Source organism: Platalea leucorodia, assembly GCF_965183815.1.
Source record: "Platalea leucorodia genome assembly, chromosome: 5".
Taxonomy (NCBI): domain Eukaryota; kingdom Metazoa; phylum Chordata; class Aves; order Pelecaniformes; family Threskiornithidae; genus Platalea; species Platalea leucorodia.
In genome coordinates, this window is record NC_138827.1 from 97,470,771 (window position 1) to 97,495,644 (window position 24,874).

General features: G+C 37.7%; 1 protein-coding gene across 1 annotated transcript in view; it reads left to right on the forward strand.

The window, feature by feature from the left end:
- KYNU (kynureninase) overlaps positions 1-15,745 on the forward strand; it is a gene marked incomplete at its 3' end in the record, with an annotated part of 60,319 nt that extends 44,574 nt beyond the window's left edge. The window contains exons 11-14 of the mRNA XM_082314581.1: positions 8,786-8,838; positions 10,356-10,441; positions 13,815-14,045; positions 15,593-15,745. Of these exons, the coding sequence (XP_082170707.1) occupies positions 8,786-8,838; positions 10,356-10,441; positions 13,815-14,045; positions 15,593-15,745 (523 nt within the window). The remainder of the gene's footprint in view (positions 1-8,785; positions 8,839-10,355; positions 10,442-13,814; positions 14,046-15,592) is intronic.
- Between the last annotated feature and the right edge of the window lie 9,129 nt (positions 15,746-24,874).

Genomic DNA, 24,874 nt, shown 5'->3' on the forward strand with positions numbered 1-24,874 from the left:
AGCTTGGGGGCTCCTGAAACCAGTCTTGGACCTCGTGTCAAACATTTGACCTCATGTCAAACATATTTTAGAGCCCAAAATACTGGTAGTTTATGTTCTATTGAAAATTAGGACAACTACAGTCCTGTAAAGAAAGGTCCCTAGGTCGCATTTCTCTCATGTTCTTTAGTGATAGATGAAATTTCAAATTTTGAGGAAGGACTCTTTAAAATAACTTCTTCCTTAATGATTCATGTCTTAGACTCCAGTTCAATAAACTCCATTTGAGTTCTTTTCTCCTTGAGTATCACTTAGTGTTAGTAAATGCTGGATTCTGTGGCAACTCTGCTGACACTTAAAACTTTGAATTAAATTAGTTCCAGGCACTGACATTAAAAAAAAAAAAAAAATCTCATCTAATGTGGATTGCTTCTTGTTTCAGGCAAAGAGCAGAGGTGATAACTCTTACATTTTAGCTAATAAGGATTCTAGTATTATAAAGGTCTTGCATTAATATTGTGATTACTGTATTCAAAAACTACAAAGACTTGAGGAAGCACAACTTCCCAGATCTTAAAATTTTTATATTATAGTTCAATCAGATACATGTATTATTTAGAAATCTATCTAGATATCATCCCCTCAAAGGTTCATTCAAGGGATTGAGGAGACTGTATAGTTCAGTAAATGCATCATAGTAATCAAAACCATGCAAGTCTCCTTTAAGTCAGAATTCACATTTAAAAGTACCTCTAGGAGGGATTGTTGCTTTTGCTTCTTGTTTAATTTAATCTATTTGAAACAGCCTAGACAAAATTACTGAATTCTTAAAGAATGTAATATGCTTTTTTTATCACCATAGTATAATGGGGAACTATTCAATACTTTATAAAAATTGCTGAGAACTTTATTAATATCTCTATGAGTAAATTGGCTCCCTGCTTGATTTTTAATTTCTGGTGTTAGGCAGAATATTTGATTTCCCTTTACTAAATGTGCTAACATACTGTTGGCTGTATTTCCCCTTTTCATATATCTGATATTTGGCTAGTGGAAGTGATATATGAGCACTTTGTGATAATAGTTGTTCGTAAGCTGATTTAACAGTTTTTAATTCAACTTCATTAGCCTTAGAGGGGTTGTTTTTTGTGAGATCTTTTCCCGGGATTTAATTTAGGCTTCAATTTTGTCTACTGCTTGATCATACCTTTCTTTTGCCTGATCATGGCGAATGAAATTATCATCCCTCATCGCAAGCGCCTTAGAGGTTTGACGGAGAGCTCTGTGCCACTCCAAAGGGCCCTGATTGGATTCGCAGCATTGCAGCCATTTCTCTTTCTCATGCCCTGATCACAGCAACTTGTTTCCTGCTACAAAAGTGAACTCAATCTCCTTTTGTTTTGACCTGGAGGGGTAATATGGAGGGACATGTTGAAATTGGTGTATTCCCACTTGTGTTGAATCTAAAAGACTAACAAGGAAAAAATCAATTCAAGAAGAGCGTGTGTACCCTCTGTCTTCAAATACCTATCAGCTGTAAATCACCTTGCACTTGACTGACCAAACAGCCTAGGTTTTCACCCAAAGTCTCTCTAACTGTGGCAACAGTTGCATTAAATTCCCCACCTCGGAGAACAGCAAAGCTCAGGGAGCTGAGAGCTGCCCAGCTATTTTTGGAAAAAGGATGATTACTCAAATCCAGAGATTTCTTAATTTCACCCATCACAATTGCATAGTTAAGTAAGTGTCATTGTTTAGATTATGAAACTGTTTTTTAAGGATTTTGGTCTTTGCTGTTAAAATGTGCTGCTAGGCAGAAAGTGAATTTAGCTATTTTTTAACCAAGACAAGCCTCAAAATAGAGGAGAAAAATTGTCTCCCTTTAGATGGTACTGAAAATGCAAGCTACTTAACAGAAGAAAAATGTCATGCTATTAGCCTCTAATACAATCATACTACTTTGGTCTTTTGACAAAGTAAAGCCTCATTGATATTAAATATGAAAAGTTACCACATTCACAGTAGCAACTTTTCATAAGGAGTTTTGATTTTTTCCACTGAGTTCTAAGAGACTGGTCCATTAATAATGTATGGCATTGCTCACAAGTCAGATATGCTTAATAATTAGGAAACATTTGTAATGAGTTGAAAAGGGTAAGGAAAGCATCAGAGTATGTGCAAGTCCAAAACTACAGAAGTTTGAGGCTAATAATTACCTGGTCTTCAAAAGCTTTTCAAATTCTAACAACAGATCCTGCTTAAAATTAACAACAGACATTGCACAGAAGAGAATAATGAAAGAAATCCAATCTTACCATTTGGGATAAAGGATATCTAAATAGATATAAGGGAGGGGGGAAAAAAGTCTTTAAATATAGCTTCTGGCAATCTTGGCAAGGTTTTCTGAAGGAGACAGTGAGAGTTAGGTTTCCAAATATTGCTAGAGTCTAACAGGGGCTAGCTGTTAACTCCCTTAATCCCCCATGCAAATCCTAGCCCATATATATACATATATATACACACTATGAAGTACAGCTTCACAGTATATGAAGAATTTCACCTACACAGGAGGGTTAAAATCTTTGAGTTCTGCATTTCAGTGATGAAACTGGGAGTCACTTTTCAATTATTCTTTGTTTTGATTAAACAGACCCCTCATCACCACACCAAATATTGTTTGAATTATTTTTCTCCCTTCCAGCAAGCTGTCAGCAGGGGAGCCCTGGGCCAGCACAGGATCTTGCTGTGGTGCCCAGTACGGAGAGGACGGACTTGCAGTGAAATAACATTGCCCATCCACTTGGGCTTCAGTTTTGTTTCAGCACAGCTGAAATTAAGCAATAGAAATATTGCTTTGTGTTTTTTTTTTTTTTTTTTCCCCTCCCTTGATGTAAGAGCCAGTTAGGTGAAATGGATCAAGAAAAATATTAAATTCTGAAGTCAACAGAAACATGACACTAGAAACACCTTTCGAGCCTGACAGGATAATTTGGGGAAAGGCTGAGAGGAGGGGAAAAAGAAAACAATTGCATCAGCCATTACCTCCAAATCCCCTTTCTCTATCTGTATTTCAAAAAATCCCGTATAAGATACTCCAAGGAAATCTTTTTCTCCATTCTTACATGGCCCTCATTACTAAGGATGAGAAAACATTTTAACAAATATATTCTCCCCACTCACCAGAGAGCTAGGGCAGTACTGAACAGCATTTCTAGAGATGAGGGCTTGAGGCATGAAAAGACTAAATGACTCATCCATGATAAGACAAGTCTGTGATAGCAAAGAAAATTGAAACTCCTTCTCAAACTGTAGTCAGTGAGCCAAAAATATGCTATGTAAAGCAATGAACAGCTTTTTCTGTTTTCTTGTGTGTGTGTGGGTCATTCTTGCTGTTTATTCTGAACATTGGCATGAAATCCAAAGAAGCACAATCATGCTCATGTGCTTGCAGTAAAATTAATGCAATAAAAATGAAATTAAAACATATGTAAAAAAAATTGCAATTAGAAAACTGCAGTAAAATTAATGCAGAGTAGAATGCAAAGACTGTGCCCCAGCTGTTGAGCCTGGGGATCATGTCTGTGTTCAGAGTTTGTGGAGAGCTGTTTGTAAGTCTGTGTGAGAGTAAGGTGGCTTTGAGGGGGTGATACAACTGTTCACATGAGTTTGGCTTCTGGGATTGACTTTTTCCTGAGTGCAGCAGCATTAGCAGACGACCCTGCTCAGGTCCTGAGTCCTGGCTACTTTTTCAATCTGTATTGTGCTACGTGGAGCCCAGGACACTGGAGGAATGTACTTCGAGGTCTGGCACTAAACTTTCAGTTGAGCTGGAGATTCATAGATTGATGTAAGGCATGTTAAGGAATGCTTTTTGGTCTTTGAGAGCTGACTGTACCATTTGTTTGGGGTTTTTTTGGTTTTTTTTTAAACTGCCTTTTGAAACATGAAATCTGGGCAGAGCTGGACTCTGGATGTGGCATTAGTGATGTGGTACTACCATGTTCTCCTAGGCAACAGGGTGATGATCAAACATGGTCAAATCACCATGACTGAGGTCGGATGTAGTTTGTTCCTAGCTTCAGGCTGGCTCCAGACTCCAGGTTTTCTGTATTCATTTGAAGTCTAATTCCTAAGACATCATGGGTTGTTTATTTAACTCATTTCCTGCTAATGGAGTGATATTGGAGACACAGTTAACCTCTGTTCTCCATGCCTGTGTCACCCTGTACTGTGCCTCTTGGTTGCCTGTTATAGGTCTTAAAGGTGTTGTGAGATGGAAGAACAGGGAATGGATGTGCTGTGGATGTGCTCTTCAACCAGCCCGTTGTGTCATGGACATATGGGATGGCAAGAAACTGAACTTGATTATTGTTGGCCCTTTCATTCCTTTTCCTGCATGAGGTTGCCTTTGCAGACATAGCATAATATCTGCCTCAGTTCTGTGTAATAAACTTTGGGAGCAGGGAGACGTCTCATTAAATCCTCCAACCTGTTTCTTACTTGTAGCTAGAACAGTAGTATGAAAACTCAAACAAATCTTTGCCAACACCCAGGAGTTTTTGCAAAAACAAAACGATGTGTGAATGAAGAGCTTAGCTGCCACCCAGCAGCTGTATCATCCGCTTTGCGGACACAGTCCACCTCAAAACTGCCTGGCTATGATTTAACTTAATCCATGGTTTCATAAACATAGCATGTTTTGCTGGTGTATGCTCCTAATATAGATATAATCTAAGTAATGAATATGAAGTTTCTAGATAGCATTGTGACCTGATAGGGGAGAGAAGACAAACTGTTCCATGTGCAGTGAAGCTGACAAGTGCAATATAAAGTATCACTAATTTCACACTGCATTCCTGTTGTAGCTTTTCAACGTGCTTTCTCACAGATGTAAAATGATTTCTCACACAAAATAATGACAGGATACTTCCAGCGCATTGTCCTGGATTGTAAAATTTGGGCCACATATTAATAGTATTTCCCTGTTTTTTGTATCACTATTCAAGAGTTTCTTTTTTTTTTTTTTTTTTCTTGCCAAGAAGCGAAATGAGACCCATGTTGCTTCAGGCTGTAAATTATAAATGAGTAGCATGATCATCACTAACTTCGAAGCAAAGGTCAAAGGAATTTTTTTGTATTTTTTCTGTATTCTTTAGCTGGATCTTCTTTGATGTTTACACGGCACATACATCATGATCATTATATCCTGCACCCTTGCATCATTAATGCAACTACAAACGAGATGACTCAAGTCATGAGAAACCAGCACTTCAGTCTAACACAGGCAGATATGAAGGAGGAAAATGAGCTAAATAAAAATACTTATTGAAGGGATTGTTCCCTGGTGTAAATGCGCTTAAAGAGAGTATGACTAAATGAGAGGTTATGGTTTCTTTCTGGAGTCATTTTCCAAACCAGAAAATCTTTGTTCATTGATTTGTAAAATAAGAGAACATTTTGGGGTAAAAATAAGGAATATGAAAACCTTTCAGAAATATTTCATTATATGCCTACTTCTTTCATGAAATTGATCTAGTACCAGTTTGCTTTAAATTTTATGTGGCACATTTAAAAACCAGTTCTGTGCATAGACTGGAAAGCTGCAGAATTCCCTGGGAAAGTGTCAGTGTTATCAAACCATGAGGACACAGGTTTTATTTGAGGCATAAGATAGAACAATGCGTTATCTATTTTAAAAGTTATTTTCTTATAGAAGTGGGTTCGTAAGAAAATGCACACCTCACAGAAGAACCCACAGCTGATTCGGCATGACTTTAATCTCCTTTTTGGCATGATTGCAATGGGCTTCATGTATGCTATTGCTGCTGGATGGAGAGATGTTAGCCGTAGAGGTGCTGCTGGAGCACCTCTGCTGAGCAGCCTTGGGAGGCTGTGCAGGTACCTGGGACCGGCAGCAGGATGCCACCCGGGCACACACAGAAAGCCAGCCATCTCTGGGATAACCATTTCGATTAGTGCTGTGTTAAAACAAGACAAATGCTCAGTTTGGATACATTTACATGTAAAGGGCAGTGACCGGTAAAACATTATTCTCAAAGGTTTATAGTGGAAAGTTTGCAAAATCAGACCCTTTTCTCCCCAGACACACTGATTTTTAACACACTTCACAAAATGAGGTTTATCTGCAATGAAAAGGATGTTAACTCTAGAGTCCTGATACTAACAAGTTTAAGTTTTTTCTTTAAACACAAGCACATCATATCAGGCTTTTCAGAGCCTTCCACATTATGCATTTTGCAAAGATTATTGTTTGGAATTCAAAGTCAATTTAGATCTTGGTGCCTTTGTTTCTGAAGCAGGAATAGTCAAAATGGTGACTGCATTTCAAAATACTCATTTTGCATGCAGAGTAACAACTCTTTAATAAGAAATTTTACTGCGGTATCTTAATGTGCAGTTTTATTGCCTATTATTTTTAGCGAGCATTTATAAAGCCTTATGTTTGGGGTTTAACACCTTAGCTATTTCCCATCATAACAGGTTGAAATTTGGCATAGCAGTGGCAACCTTCATTTCAAAATTTTCACAGAAAATTGTAAACAGCAAATTGCTAATTTGTAAAGATTTTGTTAATTTCCACACTTTGAAGCCTGTCAACTTAAATGTCAAATAATGTGACATCCATATGGACCATTAGATCAATGAGAGTTTAGGACCAGAGCTGCCTCAAAGTGCACATCCTGTAGTGACACCTCCGAAGTTCTAGAACAACCAAAAAGAAAAAAAAAAAAAAAAAAAGAAAAAGCAAATTGTCAAAGTTATGGTAGGAAAGGGCGAGACAGCTAAAACTGTCTTTAAAAAAATCCTTCATTCTGTCATTTTGGAAAAGTTCTGAAATTTCAGTTTCCAAGTTGCAAATGCGGTGCTGCAGCAGAGACCTGGTTTTAAGCCAGCTTCAGAGTTAGCAAGTTTTGAGCATTCAAAATGCAACCAGGGTGCTTTTCATCAGGCTCTTCTGGGTAATATTCTGGTTGATGTTATTTGGTCTTTGACTTTAGGATATGGTCCAAATAGAACATAGTACTGTTTTCTCCTTGCTACAGAGTAATAGTCCAAATGTTATATTTCCCATGGATTCTTTTCTGTTTAAAACTTTTGGAATTCATGGAATGTGTGTGCCATTGACATTAGTAGTATGTTATAGTAACATACCATATTCAGAGTTTATAGTAAAATGTTCTCTATATATTACACAGTTCATATTAAATAGTTGGAATATCTTTTATGATTCAAAGCATCAGTAACTGAGTCACTTGGGCGGAAGCTGCATTATACTTTATTTGGGGTATATTCATTTTGCCAACGTAATATCTCATTTGAAATGAATGTATATTGCACTATTGATTTTCATGGGTCTTAGAATAATAAAAACATCACACAGCAATAAAGAAAAAAGCATGCTCTTTCTGTATGCACTATGGATGCAGCTCAGAGCCTTTCATAGAAGTAAACATAAAACCTATGTTGTTATACAGAAATACGAAGTACTTTATTTTACACTATGCAGTATTCATATAACAAGTTTTTAACTCAAACGTGGTCTTAATTTGGCAGAGCTAAGCTCTTTTAAGCATACTGCAAAGAAGTGCTCCTGCTTTAGGGAGGATCAGTAACTTTCTTTTTCCTTCTGTACTTCCAGGAAGGCTGACCTACCATGAGTTTTACTTATTGATTTTTTACTATTACAAATTTTAACACTTGCCAGGCTTCACTCCCAACAACTCAGCTACCTGGCATAGAGAAAACTGAGCAAAGCCTTGGCACAAATGGTGTCTGATATGTCCAGTCCTGGAGAATTTAGAAGGTCAGGAAGGAATCTATGGTGGTGACTTCCTAATATTGTAATAGCACTGATACATGGGCAATTTCAAGTAGTACTGACATTATTAGTCACCAATATTACCATGTACTGAGTTAAGAAGCAGAGAATCCAAGGGAGGTGGGGAGAGACTCCTAGATTTTGCAATGTTGACTTTATCTGCAGGGCCTTGGGCACTAGGTGATCCAGTGCATCCAGCTGCTGTGGAAAACTGTTTATAGCTATGCCCTTGAGCATATTTTTCAGCAATATGAGGTAATAATGTAGTGTCACCTTAATGTACAAACTTGGATAAATGATTTTCAAAGTAATTGATCTTTAATTATTTTTTTTCTAGCGATGATCTTAAAAAATTATTTTTTGATTAAACTGGTTTGGTTTTTATTTTAAAGAAAATTTTTTGAATAATAAGTTCAGTTCAGGAGAAGAAAAGTGTACTCAGAATTCACGTTGCTGTCTCACAGTAAGGAAAAGGCAATGCCTGCACAATCCTTCTTCTGAGGTTCTGTTGGCTGTCTGTTGTTCATCACTAATTCCTTTTCTTGGTGAAACTAAGCCAGATTTTACAACACCTTTTAGCTTTCAATATTCATTAAACTAAGTTTAAGCGGGGGGGTTGAATTTAATGTCTTGGAACAAAACAGTGGAAATATTTCTGTTCTATTTGTCGTTTTGTGAAATGAATTCAGACAAAATGGATATTGTTAGAAATCAATAGTTAATTGAAAGATGTGGTACATTTTATCATTAATAGTTAAGGAGAAATTTCCAAATAGTAATATTAAGTTTTTAGTGCTAGCTTTTTATGGAAGTTATTGCATTTTTATGTCACTGTTAGAAATACAATGTATTACTAGAAATGTATATATTTCTTAATCTTACTTATATATTTCTTAACTCTCAAAACTAAATGAAAAGATATTATACCAAGATTGCTATTAATTTACTTTCTTTACAAAATCTTAGGCTAATTGGCTGGTGGGGTCATGACTTCAAAACACGATTCCTCATGGAAAACAGTATGTACTTTTACACTTTCAATTTTACCTGATTTGATGTATTTAGATGTAACCAGCTTCACTTTTATAGTAGTTTGAGTAGAAAGGATAGAACTTTACATTTTCTCACTTACGTTAAAGGTATTAAGCTAAACTCATCCCAAATATGTAATGCAATGGAGTTAACAAAATAAATGTGGGAATAAATTTGGTCTCTGGGCATACGGGTCTGACTGTCTGCTTCTAGGCATTTTGCTGAAATACCTTCAAAACGCAGATATAGAATATGGATGAAACTTTCAAAGTATCTCAGTGAATTAAACACATAAGTCTCTGGGGAGTGAGGATCTGCTATCTTTCACTTGGGTAATATCTTACTTTAGGATTAGTTCCACTGGAATTAATGAGAAATTATATAAATAAAGGTAAGGCAACCTGACATAAGTCATGAAATATCACTAATGTTTCAGCATCTCCAAATTCCTTGCACTAGCGAAGGATGGGTTATAAGACAAAACCAAACCTGCTCTGAAATAGCTAAGTATTTTATTGCCCCGATATGAAATGAGCACTTCTTTCCAAATCTGACAGCTAGACTGTTCAGCTCCGTTTTAAAGTATGGCAGAGAGAATATCCTGAGGGATCAGGACGAGAAAGGAGCTTTTTAGTTTGATTGGTTGTTTTCTTTTTAATATATTTTTAATTTTCTGTGGCAGCGCCTATTGATGTGACTTTGGCTAGAGAACACCTCTCTAATAGCCTCAGTCTGCTCTTTGTTTTCTGACCAAATGAAAGAGAGTGGCACTACGGAAAGCCAGCAGGAGACACAAATTGCCTTGAAATACCGTTAGAAGACGACAAATCGTTGTTTATTCATTTCCATGGGCAGTTTATAGGGGAGAAGTTGGGCAACGATCATTATAAAATCAGCCAGTCTGCTGTGCATGAAAAGCATTTCCTCCGCAGCATCCTCTTGCTCTGGTGCTGGAGCATGAAATATAAATGGTGACACAGAACTTACAGTGAGGCTTTATAGATTTATTAAATAGATTTTGTGAAATTTCACAGCCTAAAGTCTATGCAACTTCTCTACGTGGCCTGAAGCTACACTTAGCTGCATATGCAGTCTCCCACGTGTCTCGTCAGTTTAATAAAGTTAAGGAACATGATTCCCTGCTCGTGGCAGCACCATGGCTCCGCACGAGCATGCCTCTGCTGACTTGGAATTTCTCTGTTTTGTGCCGGTGCTAAAAGAGATTCAAGTGTAAAGGTGGTTTTAACACACACCATTTAAACAAATTAATTGCAGTTCTCTGGTTCCCATGAAGCTGCTAATGAAGTCTTCCGCTGGATAAAATTGGGCTTCTCTCGAAGTTAAAAGTATTAGCTGTGAATAGATTACTATTTCCTTTTAATGACTGATTCCTACAGGCCACATTACTGAAATATTTTATTGTGTGAGGACGGACTTCAAGATAAGATCCAATCCATTAAAAGGAAGAAATCAAAAACACTAATATAAGTTATTCATTTTCCAGAATTACAACTAAGTGAAGGAATTAATGGATTTCGGTTATCGAATCCTCCAATTTTACTGGTCTGTGCTCTGCAAGCTAGTTTAGAGGTAAGTAATTGCTTTGCTTTGAGCCTGAATTTAAGAGTATAAAAATGTTAAATGAATGTTACGTGTATTATTGCTGTCTCCCTTAAAAAAAATTGCAGAATAAGTAAAAATTGAAGGGGGGGGGGGGGTTGAAAAGCAAACAAAATAATGCCACAACCCTGAGACACCAAGGCCTTTAATAAATCTACTCATCCCCTCAATGTTCTCACAAACTTTGCTGTTGGACCCAGTATACTTGAGGTTTGCACCTCCAAGCTTGACTGCTAGCACTGTGCTTGTCCCGGCTTTTAGAGGCTCAGTACAAACTGCAGCTTTTCCCATAGAGATATTCAGAGCTTGCCTCAGTGCAACTCATGCGAAGGATGCCGTTAGACATCTTCGTAGGAAGGAATCTTGTAACTCTAAAAAGTTGCATCCAGAGTTGCTTCTACATATATTTCCGTGGGCAAAACAGACTTAGCTCCTTTATGAAAGAAAATGGATGTGGCCACTTGGTGTCCTGGAGTCTAAATTGAACCAGTGGCTCAAGGAACCTATCCTCCGCTGTAGTCCCTTTTATTACAAACAGAAAAGACAGAAGCTGTCTGCTAATGCTTCCTAAAAGAGGACTTCATGAGTGTGGTATAGGTCCAGCATGGGTTTGGTTTCATCTCTTCATTAGTTTTTTGGTGGCCAAAGGAGCAGAGCCCCATCTCTAACCCATCTGTATATGAAATCACTGAGATCGCGGCTGTGGAAAGGGCAGTCCTGCCATACAGAGCTAATCCCTTCCTGGCTAGGAAGGGGTGATCCATGTGCTGAAAGCCCTCTGGTCCACCTTGGGGAGCACAATTCAGCCCTGTCTGAAGGCAGACAGCTGTCCTCCAAACACCTTGTATCATGCTGTGTTTCATATCGAGAGGTAGCAGCATTTCTCTTATGGATGATTCACCCCTGAAATGCAGGACTCTAGGTCTTTGTGGCTGAAAAGGATGGTTTTACATAGATTTCCCTACTATGTGCTACATATGTTACTATATTAAAATTTTTCCTAAGCTACTTTTCAAGCCTGCCTTGGTTAGCAAGGTTTTGCAATCAGCATAAATGGGAGAAATTTATTTCTGCTAGCATTCCATTAATGCTAGTGTCATGGCAAAGCTGATGCTGGAACAAAGAGCAATGTCCATACACCGTATGTCCCTCTTCTTTATTTACTGAAAAAACAGTATCTTAAGCAAACAAAGTCAGAAAATTGCCGATTGTGCTCTCTCCAGCTTACATGCAATGCTGAAGGACTGCAAAGGGCACAGCAATGCTTCTTGTTCTGCCTGACAATTTATTTTGTTAGTCCTTAAACATCCAATATATTTTTTTAAACTTTATGTGACCTTCGAGATAAGCTGAAAGCTATTCTGCTATGACCCAGATTGTCAGTGCTCCAGTTTGTGTGGGTTGATGTCATTTAGGCCACTGCAGGGAGCCTCAAACAATGAGGGCTGAGCAGTTTCCATCGCCTCCCCTTTCCGTGCCTGCATTACCTTTTGGCACAGCCAGGATTTCCCAGTGCTAATTGCTCTAATACAGTGGGAAACAAAATAGTTTTCATGTCTGGCAAGAGATGGCTAGTGAAATTGCATGCCACCTTCACTGGGACACATTAAGCAGAAGGCAGTGTTTCCAATGGAAACAATGAAAACTGCAAGTGTTAATGGATGTTATTCCTCTATAATGCTTAAAGTGACTGTTATGGCAGTAGCTGCTCGCTTTTATGGAAAAAAGGGGAGCGCTCTACAACCGCATTTAAAAGATCTTTTTCAAAAAATTTCACCCAAGAGACCAAATATTCCTTGCACAAAGCCTGAGAAAACAGATTTTTGCATGCAGCCTAAGGAGATCCATCCCTCATACTGCTGCAAAGCCCAGAGGAACAGGAGGCAGGTCTCCATTTTACCTCCAGTAATCTGCTGTATGTGTGTGCTCTGCTTGCCTGTGTGGTGAGGGAAGCACCTCTAGATTTTTGTTGACCTGTGCAAGTACTGACTGCTGATGGCTCTGGTCCCTGTCACATTCATTTCCATGACTGCACTGTCTCCATGAAAAGTCTTTCTTAACAGCAGCCATATTGTGTTTCACAGAAAACACATGCAGGGGCTTTTGGTTTTGTGCAGAATCTAGCGGTTGTGATAGCATCATGGAGTAATACTTGGGATAGTCTACAAAAGGGTGATTTCCAGATGCTGCTGGAAACCAGATCTTGTATTTTGAACAGGATTTCTCAGTTACCTCTTTACACACTGTTTCAGGTTATGATATAAGAAATCTTAAAAGTATTACTCCTTCAGTGTGGAGCAGTGATTTCCTGAGAGTGAAGATCATGGATTTTCATACAGGATCTCCACCTTCCCTCTGATTTTACAGCTGCAGTCAGTGGAGGCGTAATTGTCCATGAGCAGCTATGTGGCGTTTATGTGCCAGAATCTGACTGTCGGGTACTTGCGTATCTATATCTTGTCATCTTTCACTGAAGCTACTTGCATGGGAAGAAGAAAAGGGGGGTTTTGGGAAAGGCAGGGGTGAATTGTTTCCAGGGTCACATTTTCTATTGTTCCCTGTAACTGAGCCTTTCCAGAGCACAAGCAGAAGCTGTCGCACCTTCTGCTCCCAAACTCTTCTGCCACATTGTTTGTTCTTGTTTGTGTGGCACAGTACAGCCATTTTTAAGTGATCGCTTTTGCACATCTCATGATTTGAGTTTCTGCAGCTCACCAGTCCTTGTAGCTGTGTAAGAGCATAGAGCTATTGAACCAGAATCAAGCAAATATAGTTTCTTCTTGAGGACTAGCAGAGACAGAGCCTGTACAGGACTTAAAATGTTAAAGCCAATACGTTAGCACAAATTTTGTGTTTTCAAAGACAAGAGTTTGTAGATCAGTCATGATATTTCAGTCTTGACCTTTGGCTTTTCTTACTTGAGGTACATACAAGGAAAAACTTGCATGTGATTTTTGAGTTTCATGCCGTCCTGTTGAATTTATAGAGAATTTATGGATCCTCTTCAGATATGCAAAAGAATGCTGTCTTAGCAAACTGGTTTTGTGTGCAGATTCATTTATGTGGATACGGATGTGTGTAAAACTTTAACAGTAGACAGAAAAGTCTTTCATTACCTGAAGATATTATCTGTAATGTCTATCTGATATTACCACTTGATTCCAGTGATAATATGTATAGACAAATCTGCTACCTAGCAAAGTAAGAATGACAGAGTTTTGTCGCTGTATTACCAAAATGATTTAAGTTATTAAAAAGCTCAGAAATAGCCTTAGTCGTCTTTACTTCCTCTTTATTTTCTAGAGCAGTGCATTATCATTCTAATGATTTAAAATCTTTATAGGTTTTTGGTCAAACTACAATGAAAGCATTGAGAAGGAAATCTATTCTACTCACTGGTTACTTGGAATACCTGATAAAGCATTACTACAATGAAGATAAAGCAAATCCAGAGAAGCCCTTTGTAAAAATAATCACGCCATCTCAGATTGAGGAAAGAGGATGCCAGCTCACACTGTCTTTTTCCCTTCCAATCAAATCTGTGTTTAAAGAGCTGGAGAAGAGAGGAGTAGCTGTGAGTAAATCAAAATTCATCTTCTTATGCACTGTTTTGTGAACTTATACCATACCAAAGAAATAATTTTGCTTTTATTCAAATATAGTCTTGGATAAGGCCAAAAAAGATTGGGAATGATGAAAATTGCTTACATAGCATCTTCAATCTTTAGTTGTGCAAATAATCAAATAAGTAGAGTTATTTTATAAATTATTTGTTAGTCTGTATATTGTCCTTTCTCCTATTGACTTACTTCCAGTAGTTCTGTGAGTAGCACCCAGGAGTCACTCCTGAGGTTAGAGCTGCTTTATGGGTGTGTTATGATGGGGGAGGTATTACGGATCTGAAGTTGTTTGTCTGAACAGGAAAGATAGGAGGAAAAAAAAAAAAGAAAAAAACCCAAATCACTGGAAAAACACAAATATGTCAGAGCTGTCCAGTGCAACGTACTGCCCGCACAGGCCTCTCCTGTGCTTCTCTGAGTCCCCTGCTGTGGGTCCAGGCGTGAGGCCAGAGACTGCAAAGCGGAGGTCTGGGGTGCTGGCAGTCAGCAGAGCTCAAGGGATGCTCACCATCCTCAACGGCACAACTCGCACACCTACAGTCCGACAATGACAAGGAGCTCTGAACCTCCACCAGTCCCTTTCCTGATCTGCAAAAGGCCAAACGCCTGCTCTTTGCGAGGCATTGAGGAGAAGAAATTAAAAAGCTATCATTCCCTTAGAGATGTGGTTTAGCACTAAGAGGCCACTGAACAGCAGTGCCATGTAATGGCACAATTACTGGTGAGCACTGCTCTAAAGGAATAAAAGCTAAATTTAAGGCTATACGTTTGGTGATTTAGAACTGCTGGGAGGTGAGGCTGATAGCGTAATGCCATATAAATGATATATGAGTTTTATTTCTGCTGGTGACTGGTGTCCCCAAAGGGCAACTCTTCTAGGCTAAATATGCTGCTGTTTTGGTGCTGCCAGGGAATTCCAGGAACTGCTGCTTTTAAGAGGGCATGGGGCCTTACACTGTTGGCTTGTCTTCACAATGAAGTAATACGCTGCAAATATGAGAGATTATTCTATTCAGCAAAATGTTCAAATTCATGGAGGGAGGGAAGAAAAATACTGCAAGCCTTGCGACATTACTTGTACCTGTAGTACAAGACACTCTGTCATACTGGCATGTTTCTGTTTTGTGGTGGCTTTTTTGTCACCTGTGTGCCTCTTCAACTATGGGTTGCTACAGGCGCTAAGGTGAATTATGGGGCTATATAACTGGTTTGGAGCCCCTCAGTGGCACTGCTAGAGTCCTGTCCATCCTGATCCTTGTGTCCGTTTTTAGGCAACACACCACCCTTCTTGCTGTGCTCTTCACAATAACACTCCTAGTTTCTTGGGGGTCTTCACAATAACACTCCTAGTTTCTTGAGGGTCCCAAAGTTTTTATGTATGTCTCCTTGTCAGTGCAGTCATTCTTCCTTGAAGACAAGGATGACATTTAAAAATAGAGCCTGACAGATGATAAATATGAAGTGACCCGAATTTACTAAGCGTTCCCTTTCTGTTTTGCAGTGTGACATGCGAGAACCAAATGCTCTTCGCGTTGCCCCAGTTCCTCTCTACAATTCTTTCCATGATGTGCACAGATTTCTTGAAATCCTGGGATCTGCAATTACATCTTCAAAACAAACAGCAAACAATACTGCGCTATCTGGTTCTTATTGATGGCTCAGCTGTATCTTTTAATCTATTTCTGACTAAGATGCATTTATCCTGCTGAGCAATTCTTTCCTTTGAGTAGACTGAGCTATATCCCATGCAATTTGCAAAAAAATGACTGTGCTTGAATAGTTATTTACAACAGACATAGTTTTATTAAAGCTCATATTTCCACTCTGCTTTGACTTTGACTTCATGAATTAGTACGCTTTGTATGTTTTAATGGGGCTTTTCTTAAACATTTTATGTAGTTTTATTACATTAGCTTTGAGAAGCATGGAAGAATTACTATCAACTAGAACAGGAATGAAAAAAAAAATCCCTTCTTTATTATAAAAATGATGCATAATAAAAAGTGGAAAATAGACAAATCACCAACTGTTAAAAGGTACAGTCCAATTTACATTTTTAATTTATCAGTTCTATTTAAAGTACATGGTATACTTGAAAAGTAAAAGTTGAACAATTAGTTGTTTAAAAACTGTTAACTGCTGCATACTGGATATTTCAAAGGGCCCAATATTTTGAAAATCTAGTTTAATTAATGATTTAATTGAAGAATGAATTTACATTGCAGTTACCTTCTTTGGTGTGATACAGTTGGCTAAAACACAACATTTACTCTGTATCTTTCTAGGTAGTCATCTTGGAGATGGTATGCTTGAGAAAGCTGAGAACAATTTTAAATTTGTGTAAGCCAGTGTGAAGGACTGTATGAGCACTTGCTGCAGTTCTAACAAGGCTTATTTCGGATTAGGCAAAATGAACTCTGAACTGTTTAAGCAGCAGCAAAATATCTCATTGTTAACTCACAGTGTGGCCCAAAGTTTTATAGAGATTTGCACTAGACAGCTAAAAACAATGAGAAAAACTGCTTACATTTAACCAGCACTTTACCTGGAGTTGTTTTAAGACATAAATAACACCTTGGCATAAATGGCAACTAAGCTCCTAAGTCTGTAGCTATTCAGCGCATACCCTTTTTCAAGAACCAACTAAAACTTTCTCGCTGATGATACTCAATGTGTCTGATCTTTGGTATGAAACACTTACTTAGAAAATTACTTTTGGTTGTCCCTTTTATTCCACTTCAAGGGTGAGAGAGGATTTGGGGGAAGAAGTGAGGACTACTCCATTTTGGCTCAACGACATTTTTGCTGGTTGAAATTATCACACTGTTTGAGCATCTCCTGCTGCACAGGGAAACTCAAGGGACATCACAGTGTCTACCTGTGCTCTAAAATTCCCCCCAAATGGGTGGTTTTAAAATCCCTGCTGCAGTAATACCTATTTCATTGGTTGTAATGTGTAGGGGAAAGCTGAAAGAACTGTAAATAAAACATTTGTTGGTATTTTTAGCACCTGTGAAGAGTGAGAACAGCTTCTTAAACTAGAATATTGTTCTAAAGAATTCACAGGAGCCTTAATCAGTTGGAAAGCTCTGGCTCACTCAAGAGGTTTTGATTATGTTGACGTCATCGTTCTAATTCAGCTGAGACTTTATCATTGTATTGCAGATCAGGTATCTGTATTTCAGTGGCTGCGGTTTTATTTTTATACTTGCATCTGCAGCACAGCTACTTTCATCCATCAAGTGACACGATCTTAGAAAAGGACCATTTTCCATAAAGTGACTGTTGATGAAAAAAACACTGAGTATAAAACTGTGACGGTCCACAGTGTTGAAAAGGGGTTTAATTCACTGCCAGTGCCTTTGGAGCACTTGTGCTGCTGTGCAGCTCTGGCTAACAGTCACTTATGTCTTCCCTGTAAAGTTAGGCAAGCTTAATATAAATCCAGATATGACACTAGGTCATAGTATAATATACTTTATTCTGATATCAGCTGGACCTTGGTTGTGCGACAAACCCAGTAAGAGTAAGAACCTCAAAATCTCTTTCTAAATAGCACCTACCTAGACATCAGGTTTGGACTATCTGTCGTGGAAGTTACAGGAAGATAAATGGTGAATCTCGAGGTCACAATTTGGCATCTGCATTAAATTCATGAGCTGTGAAAACCGTTCCTTGTGTTTCTGAGGAAAGTGAACCAAGTAGGGTAGGTAAAGTACTTAATGAATCCATACAGAGCAGGTTTCTAAAGATAACAGATTATTAATAAATGTTTAATAGTATTTTGTCTTTTAGTAACACTTCAGGCTACAGGCACAAATATTGAGTTTATAAATAAGCATTTGTGTTCCATTTGATGGATTTTATTAAATTCAGTGTGTTAAAACTCACTTATTTCAACTTTTCTGAATTACTCTCTCTTTTTTACCTATAAGCTGTGAAGATAAACATGAAAGCTCTTTACTTTTATAGGCATATATATAAATTCAGAAAATTATTTCCAAAAGTGAGGGAAGGCTATATTGCATTTTACTGAAACAAAATTACAGCATAAGCACCAGTTTCACAAGGTCTTTCCCTACTTGTAGTAAAAGTTTTGTAAAATGAATAATACTGAAAGTTAACATTAGGTGTCAGTATTTTACATATTATTTAGCAAGAGAATATCAAGTGAAAGAACTTCTGTGAAAAAAAAAAAAAACAGCAAAACAACAAACCAATATTACAGTCTGCTTTTTTAAATGCTCTAAGTTATCACAGTTAGAGTAATATCAGGAATAATTATGTGTGAAATAATTAATTGTATATACCCCAAATGCTTCTTGCTAGTTACATCTCTGATTTAAAATTCAATATTAAGTACTACTGCTTTCCAATTGTGATAACATTTAGTTCTTGGATTGTCTGAAGAAATTACATTTTCAAATTAAACTGCAAGACGTGAGTGTCTGTCGATGACAGAAAATTGATACCCAGGTAGAGTGATAAAATGCCTATAAAATGATAGAAGATAAATGTGAATATGTAGATCCCTGGTTGTATGTGATCTTTCTCAGAACAACACAATTTAATGCTGTATACATCTCTCAAACTCACTGCAACTGTTGAAAACGTGAGGGGGAAATACTAGAGGATCCATTTGTGCGTATTTTTACCCTGTTTTGCCATGGGAAGACTAAGGAGAAAGCAAAGTCCTCTTTCAAAAGCAGAAAAGGGTGGTTTTGATTTCTAAAAAACCAGTACACTATGAGTGAAGAAAAAGGTATGACATATATTTTTTTCTCATCTGAGCTTGTTGCATGATTAAGAATGGGAAGGACATGACCCATTTGAAGAGCTTAAGATGCAAAATGTCGGGAGCCCTTGGTCTGACTACTTGCAGAATCCACTTTGCTTTCATTTTATCAGCAGAGTATTATACACGGGTAGATTAAGCAAGAAAGATGAAAGGAGAAAGAAAGGATGGAAGATAATAAAACAAAATAATTAACTTTTTAACATATGTTGCATTATGTTAGCATCATGTTCCCAAATATAACTGGGTACAGGTGGGAATTCCCCATGAAATTCTAGCCCCAGAGGCAGGGATGAGCCTTGGTTGTGTTCAGAAAGGTGAAAGTAAGCATCTAGGGCTAAATCCGCAGAGGGGCTTTACAGGATGTGTAAACATCAAAGCAGTGACAGCAATATAATGAAGACATGGCCAAGGTAGGTGTGTTATTTCATATACTCACTGTAAAACTCACTACTTCCAGATGCAATTACCATGTCATGATCTAACATGTTTCAGAGGGAGCTGACCTGCTCAGAGACCCTTAAAAATCTCAACAGGTTCCCATCTGAACCTCTGGGCACCCAAACTGATGAAAATGTGTTTCTGAAAAGCTAGTCACTCTTTACAACCAGCTGAGAGACAGTTTTGCATTGTAAGCTTAAACTTTTGTCAATATTTGTGCAATATATTTAGAAAGCTTATTCAGAAATGAATAAGTTATAGAACAGTAATTCATACTTTTTATATTCCAAGTTTTTATTACCTAAACTTACTCTTCTAAGCATCATTTTATGTTTCTAGTTAAATATAAGTGAGAATTGATTGGGGTATTTCTCAATGGAATTCTATCTTTATTTCATCATAATTGCTTCATATTTGAATAATGACAGATGAACTACTTCATTCAATTGCAGTTTTAAGGCTTTGAAGTCACAATAGCAGCAAAGGATTTAAATCCTGAAGCCATTATTATGGCACAGAAGACATCAGGGAAAAGGAAAACTTATGGTCGTGTAATTTTCTAGACAGAAAAATACTTCTGCGGTTGCACTTTTTTTCTTTCTTTTTTTCTTTTTTCTGGACATTTTGCTAACGTTAAGAAGATCCACTAAACTTCAACAAAATGAAGTAGCTGCAACATCTAGCAAAACAAATGACTTGCATCTACCCTGGAAGAAGACATTAGAAATGCTGAATGAGAGTCCATGCTGTAAGTAAACTTCTGTAGTTATTTTGCTTTGGAGCAAGCTACAAACCATTTAAAATTCTAGGCAGCTGCAATACAGTATTTCACCAATAAAGAGTTCATTAGATCTTTTTTCTCTCTGACATTTATGTCTAGTCCTGAGTACATGTTAATACTCCAAGGTATGAATTTCAAAGCTCCCTTTATTTTTGTGTATAGTTTTAAGCAATTAATCAAATGATAAAAAATAGCTTTAAAAATAAGAAACGAATTGTGAATTTAAAGTATATGTTCAAAAAGTTCCTATATTATAATTTGTGGAGAACAGGGCCTCTTATCCACTGAGTTAAATGCAGAAGTTCTTTTTTTTTTTTTTTTTTAAACTTATATTTTATTGAAGGATTTTGAAAAGATCATCAAATTGTTAAAACATGACCAACTCTCATATTCAGGATAGTTCTTTCTCCTCCTAGGAGGCCACATCAAAGTGGGAGAGACATAGAAAAATCATGATTTAATACGTTCAAAATGACTCCCATGTGGGGCAAGATTTATACAGGTTTCTGAAATAAGCATGGGGACAAGCAGCACTGAAAACCCTTCGTTTGAAATAAAAGCAAATGGCACTCTTATCATCACAGTGCCAGGTATAAATATGAACATATATATAAAAACTTTTCCAATTCTTTCTTCATAACAAAGCACGTTCCAAATGAAAGAAAGCATCTGAGCACTAGAGATGCATCCTGAAAGGAATTATGCCTTCTGGGATGCCACCCGCCCGGTGGCGTGTGTATATACCCATACTGATTGCAGCATAGCTCATGCTCTCACCTATTGCAACACAGAGCAAGTTTCCTGCTACTGGAGAGACTGTCTTTAGTAGGATAGGTGTTACCATAGGTTTGTGGTGATAGAGTACAAATCAAGCCTCACGGGTCCAACTTGCAACTTTGCTACTTTGCAAATTTTCCTGGTGCCTCAGTTTACTGTCTGCGAAAGAGCATTATGTGAGGTGGTTGTTGGAAGGCTGTCTGCAGGATGTCTGCAAAGTTTACTCTGATACTTGAGCACAAGATATTAAGAACTGGGAGCTATTAAAATGTCATGAATGAATCTCAACAGAAACAGGCCTGTAATATATTTTCTATTTTAGCAATGAGGTATGTCTGACATACCTCACGTCTGTTGACACTGAGTTTCTTTTTAATGAGTGTTTTATTTGAATTTCCACTTGGGAGGTGAAGGGAAATTTTCAGAAATATTCATCCCTCAGATAGGACACAGAAGCAGTTTTAATGTCTTCGCTGAAACTTAATGCAAAGTGCTCAGATGCTCTTGTGTGTGATACCAAATTTAAACCAGTGTGCTCAAGAGGCGACACATTCTACCAATTCTTACCTTCTGAGACAGAACAATACCTTGCAACTGGGTAACTTGCAAATGTGTGGGCATTTCTTTTCAAGGATGCCCCAAGACTTTCCTGTACTGCTGCGTCCTACAGAGAAAAATACGGTGAAGGTCTCCTTAGAGAAACTGTGAGTGAAAGTCCAGATTCGCCTGCCTCTGAGTTCTCTTAATTGCCACTGAAAGGGTTATAGTTCCTAATTCCACAGTTGAGTTTCTGTATCACTGAGACTGTAAAAATGGTTTTGATCTGACAGCTATAAAATGTAAAATCTGTGAGTGAGGGGTAAATATAATGGTTAATAACATACATATAGTTACAATAGGCTATCTTAAAAGTTCTTCAGCACATCAGCTTGGCAAAGGTTTCACCCACTAGAATGGGGGATTGAAGGGTTCACCCTTCACGATCCAGGACCAAAACAGTGCTTTGGTCTCCTGAGCAGCCCAGTCAAAGCAAGTATTGAGAAAACCTCCCTAGCACATCCCAACTGGATTAAAACCCAGCAGCAAGCAGAGCAATGGTAGTTATTCTGGTAGAGAAGTGCATGTTGAAGCCCTCAGCTTTAGGAAGAAGAGCTCACTGGTGGGAGCATGACCCTGGAAGGAGTGCCTCTGCATATTGCACCATTGTCAGCCTAAGGGAATTCCATGTTTTTTCCATTTTTATAAACAGATGCTAACCAACAGCTGCAATTGTGTAGAGCTATGGCGGGAGAGGATGGGCAGGGAACACGCAAGCTTCAGTCTGGAGAGGTGTACTGTCAAGTGTGCCAGAGCTATTGAGCCCAGCAGGAACTGGCAAAAAGTTTAGACACATTTTTCACTGCTGAATTTAAGGTAACTCTGCTCAGTGCAGGGGTAGTGGAAAGCCCTGCTCCAGCCTAGTTCCCTTCGCTGGCAGTGCAGCCTGCCTTTGGGGTGCCAGACCTCCTCTCCACCCAGTAGGGAACCTCAGGACACAACTTGATTTTTACGGCTCACCATCCCTGTGTCGGGTATTTCAGTTTTACTGATTATGAAGTCATGCTAAAGTGCATTTAGAGACCTCACACTTAGTTTCTAGAATCTAATGGTTGATTATGCTTCCTGCTTTCCTAGATCATACCCTGTTTAAAATACAGTTGTGCAAAAATGGCTCATTAAGATAACGGCATACAACATGTATAGTGACATACTAAAAAATAATGGAACTTTTAAATTGATGTGAAAATCCATTTGTTATCATTGTTTATGACTTCTAGTTTGAACATAGTTCTGTGGCAGATTAATTTAATGAATTTATAAACCTCTTTATAGCATCTAAGTTTCATCTGTTGTTGAATGAACTTGAGTTAAAGAAGGTAAACTCCTTCTGGACCAAAGCTGGAGTGCCAAGTACACTGAATTCTGGAAAGAAATTATGCTCAGCTTCTCAAATTTAACTAATAAATCGAAGACTATTGCTCTGTATCAGATACAGATGAAGGATAATGCTATGGGTCAATTTTTGGAAGATCCTAACTTCTGTGGGAGTAGGGATGGAGCATATGACTGCTTCATTTTCATTAGTATTCTTATTTTATTCAAACTTTCTTGCTTTAACTGGATATTAAAAACAGTTTCATACCAGAAAAAGTATGAATCACCAAAATTACACACTAAAGTCTGTTATCTTGACATTTTTCTGAATGAATATTGAAATGCTTAGCAAAAAAAAGATCTTGAAGTTCCTCCATCAGTAATCAGACCCAGACTTTACTTGAAAAAAAATCCTTTTTATATTTCCTTATGAAAAGCATGGTCTTAATTATAATGATGTTCATTAAAACAAATGCCTTGAAAGACTACTATTTTCAATTCAAAGGCTCTTCAAAAAACATCTGAAAAACCTCACAATCTACAATAAATCTATCCTAGAAAAATCTTAGGCAGAAATACATACCAATTGAATGTATATGATATATATGTACATCTATATGTGTATATATGTGTACTCTTCTTCAGAGAATCAAGAGGTTTGGTTCTGTCTTCTATTTTTTTCACATTTATAGAAAGTGTAAGAATGGTTTAATTTGATGAAATCAACCATTCAATGAAAACAAAGGCATTACCTCTGAAATAAGACATCAGTTTTGCAGGGCTATAGATTCTTTGAACTTGTATGACGTTGTCTCTGAGGACAAGATGTTTGATGAATTTTAGACTTTAAAGCCTTTAGTAGGAAAAATTAGTCCAGAATCTGTTCCTGTAGGATGGGAAAAAAATAATTCACTCTTCAAAAGATCAGGAAAAAAGTGATGTCATTTTCTATTTCCCTTAAGTACCTTCCCTTCAGATGCTTACATTGGAAGAGGCTCAACAGCCATGAATTTAGGGGCTCATGCTCCCAGTGATCTGGGCATTTATGTTCTCTCTGCACAGAATATTGAGGAGAAAAAAAAAAAAAAACACCCTTAGAATATGAGGATAAAAGGACCTATGGGTAAGATGGGCTTAAAAAACATCACTGACTAATTTTAATCTATTACTTTAATATAATGAACATAATGATTTGTGTAAAATTACGTTACCCCTGTTATATGCCAAATCTGTTAGGAACAGCTGCTTTGCATTCAGTATATCATCATGCGGAGTTATAATGTTTAAATTTTTTTCATTAAGGTCCTATTTTAGATTTGCAAGTTTGTGCACAAGGGAGAAGGGCTGGTGCCTCCATCGCACTGTTGCTGTTAAAGGTTATCGAGAAAACCTCTTGGCTCTGTGAAGAAATGAGTAATGAGTGCAAGTTGGTTTTGCAGACCCTGTTCCAAGGGAAGAATGAACCAGGATTAAAAAGTCTCGTGGAGAATATTTTTCCCAACAGGCCTAATGTTCAATGCTTTTTTGCTCAGAAGAACTAGAAGGGTCACGATAACTGAAGCTTGAAATAAAGGTGAACTGATAACACAGGGAATGGACTAAAGGGACTATAATTAATTGAATCTTTATAAACACACAGAGGCTGCAGCAGAGGTGTGATTCTGCTGACACCCCTGTCCATGTGCATGACCAAGGAGTGGGGGCTGCTACCTGCAGTGCCTCACCTAACGTCTTAAACTCTCTCTCTCTCTTCCCTAAGTCCAAAATAATCCTAAAAACATAACATCATAATCCTAAATAACACTTGCCTTTTGAACTGCTAATGATGCACTTTGTCCCATTGCAGAGCTTGTCTGAACTAATAGAAATAATGGTTCTGAATTAATGCTTTTCACAGGTCAGAAAGTAAAATTCTAGCTGATAAGAAATTAACATTGTAATATTTTTGTTAAACACTGCCCTGCATCATACAAGAGTGGAGATGTTGTAAAACATGGCACTAGGCACCCACTGTCGTAGCGTAAAGGAGATTCTTCTATGATAACCTACGTAGGTAACTACAGCATCAGAATATG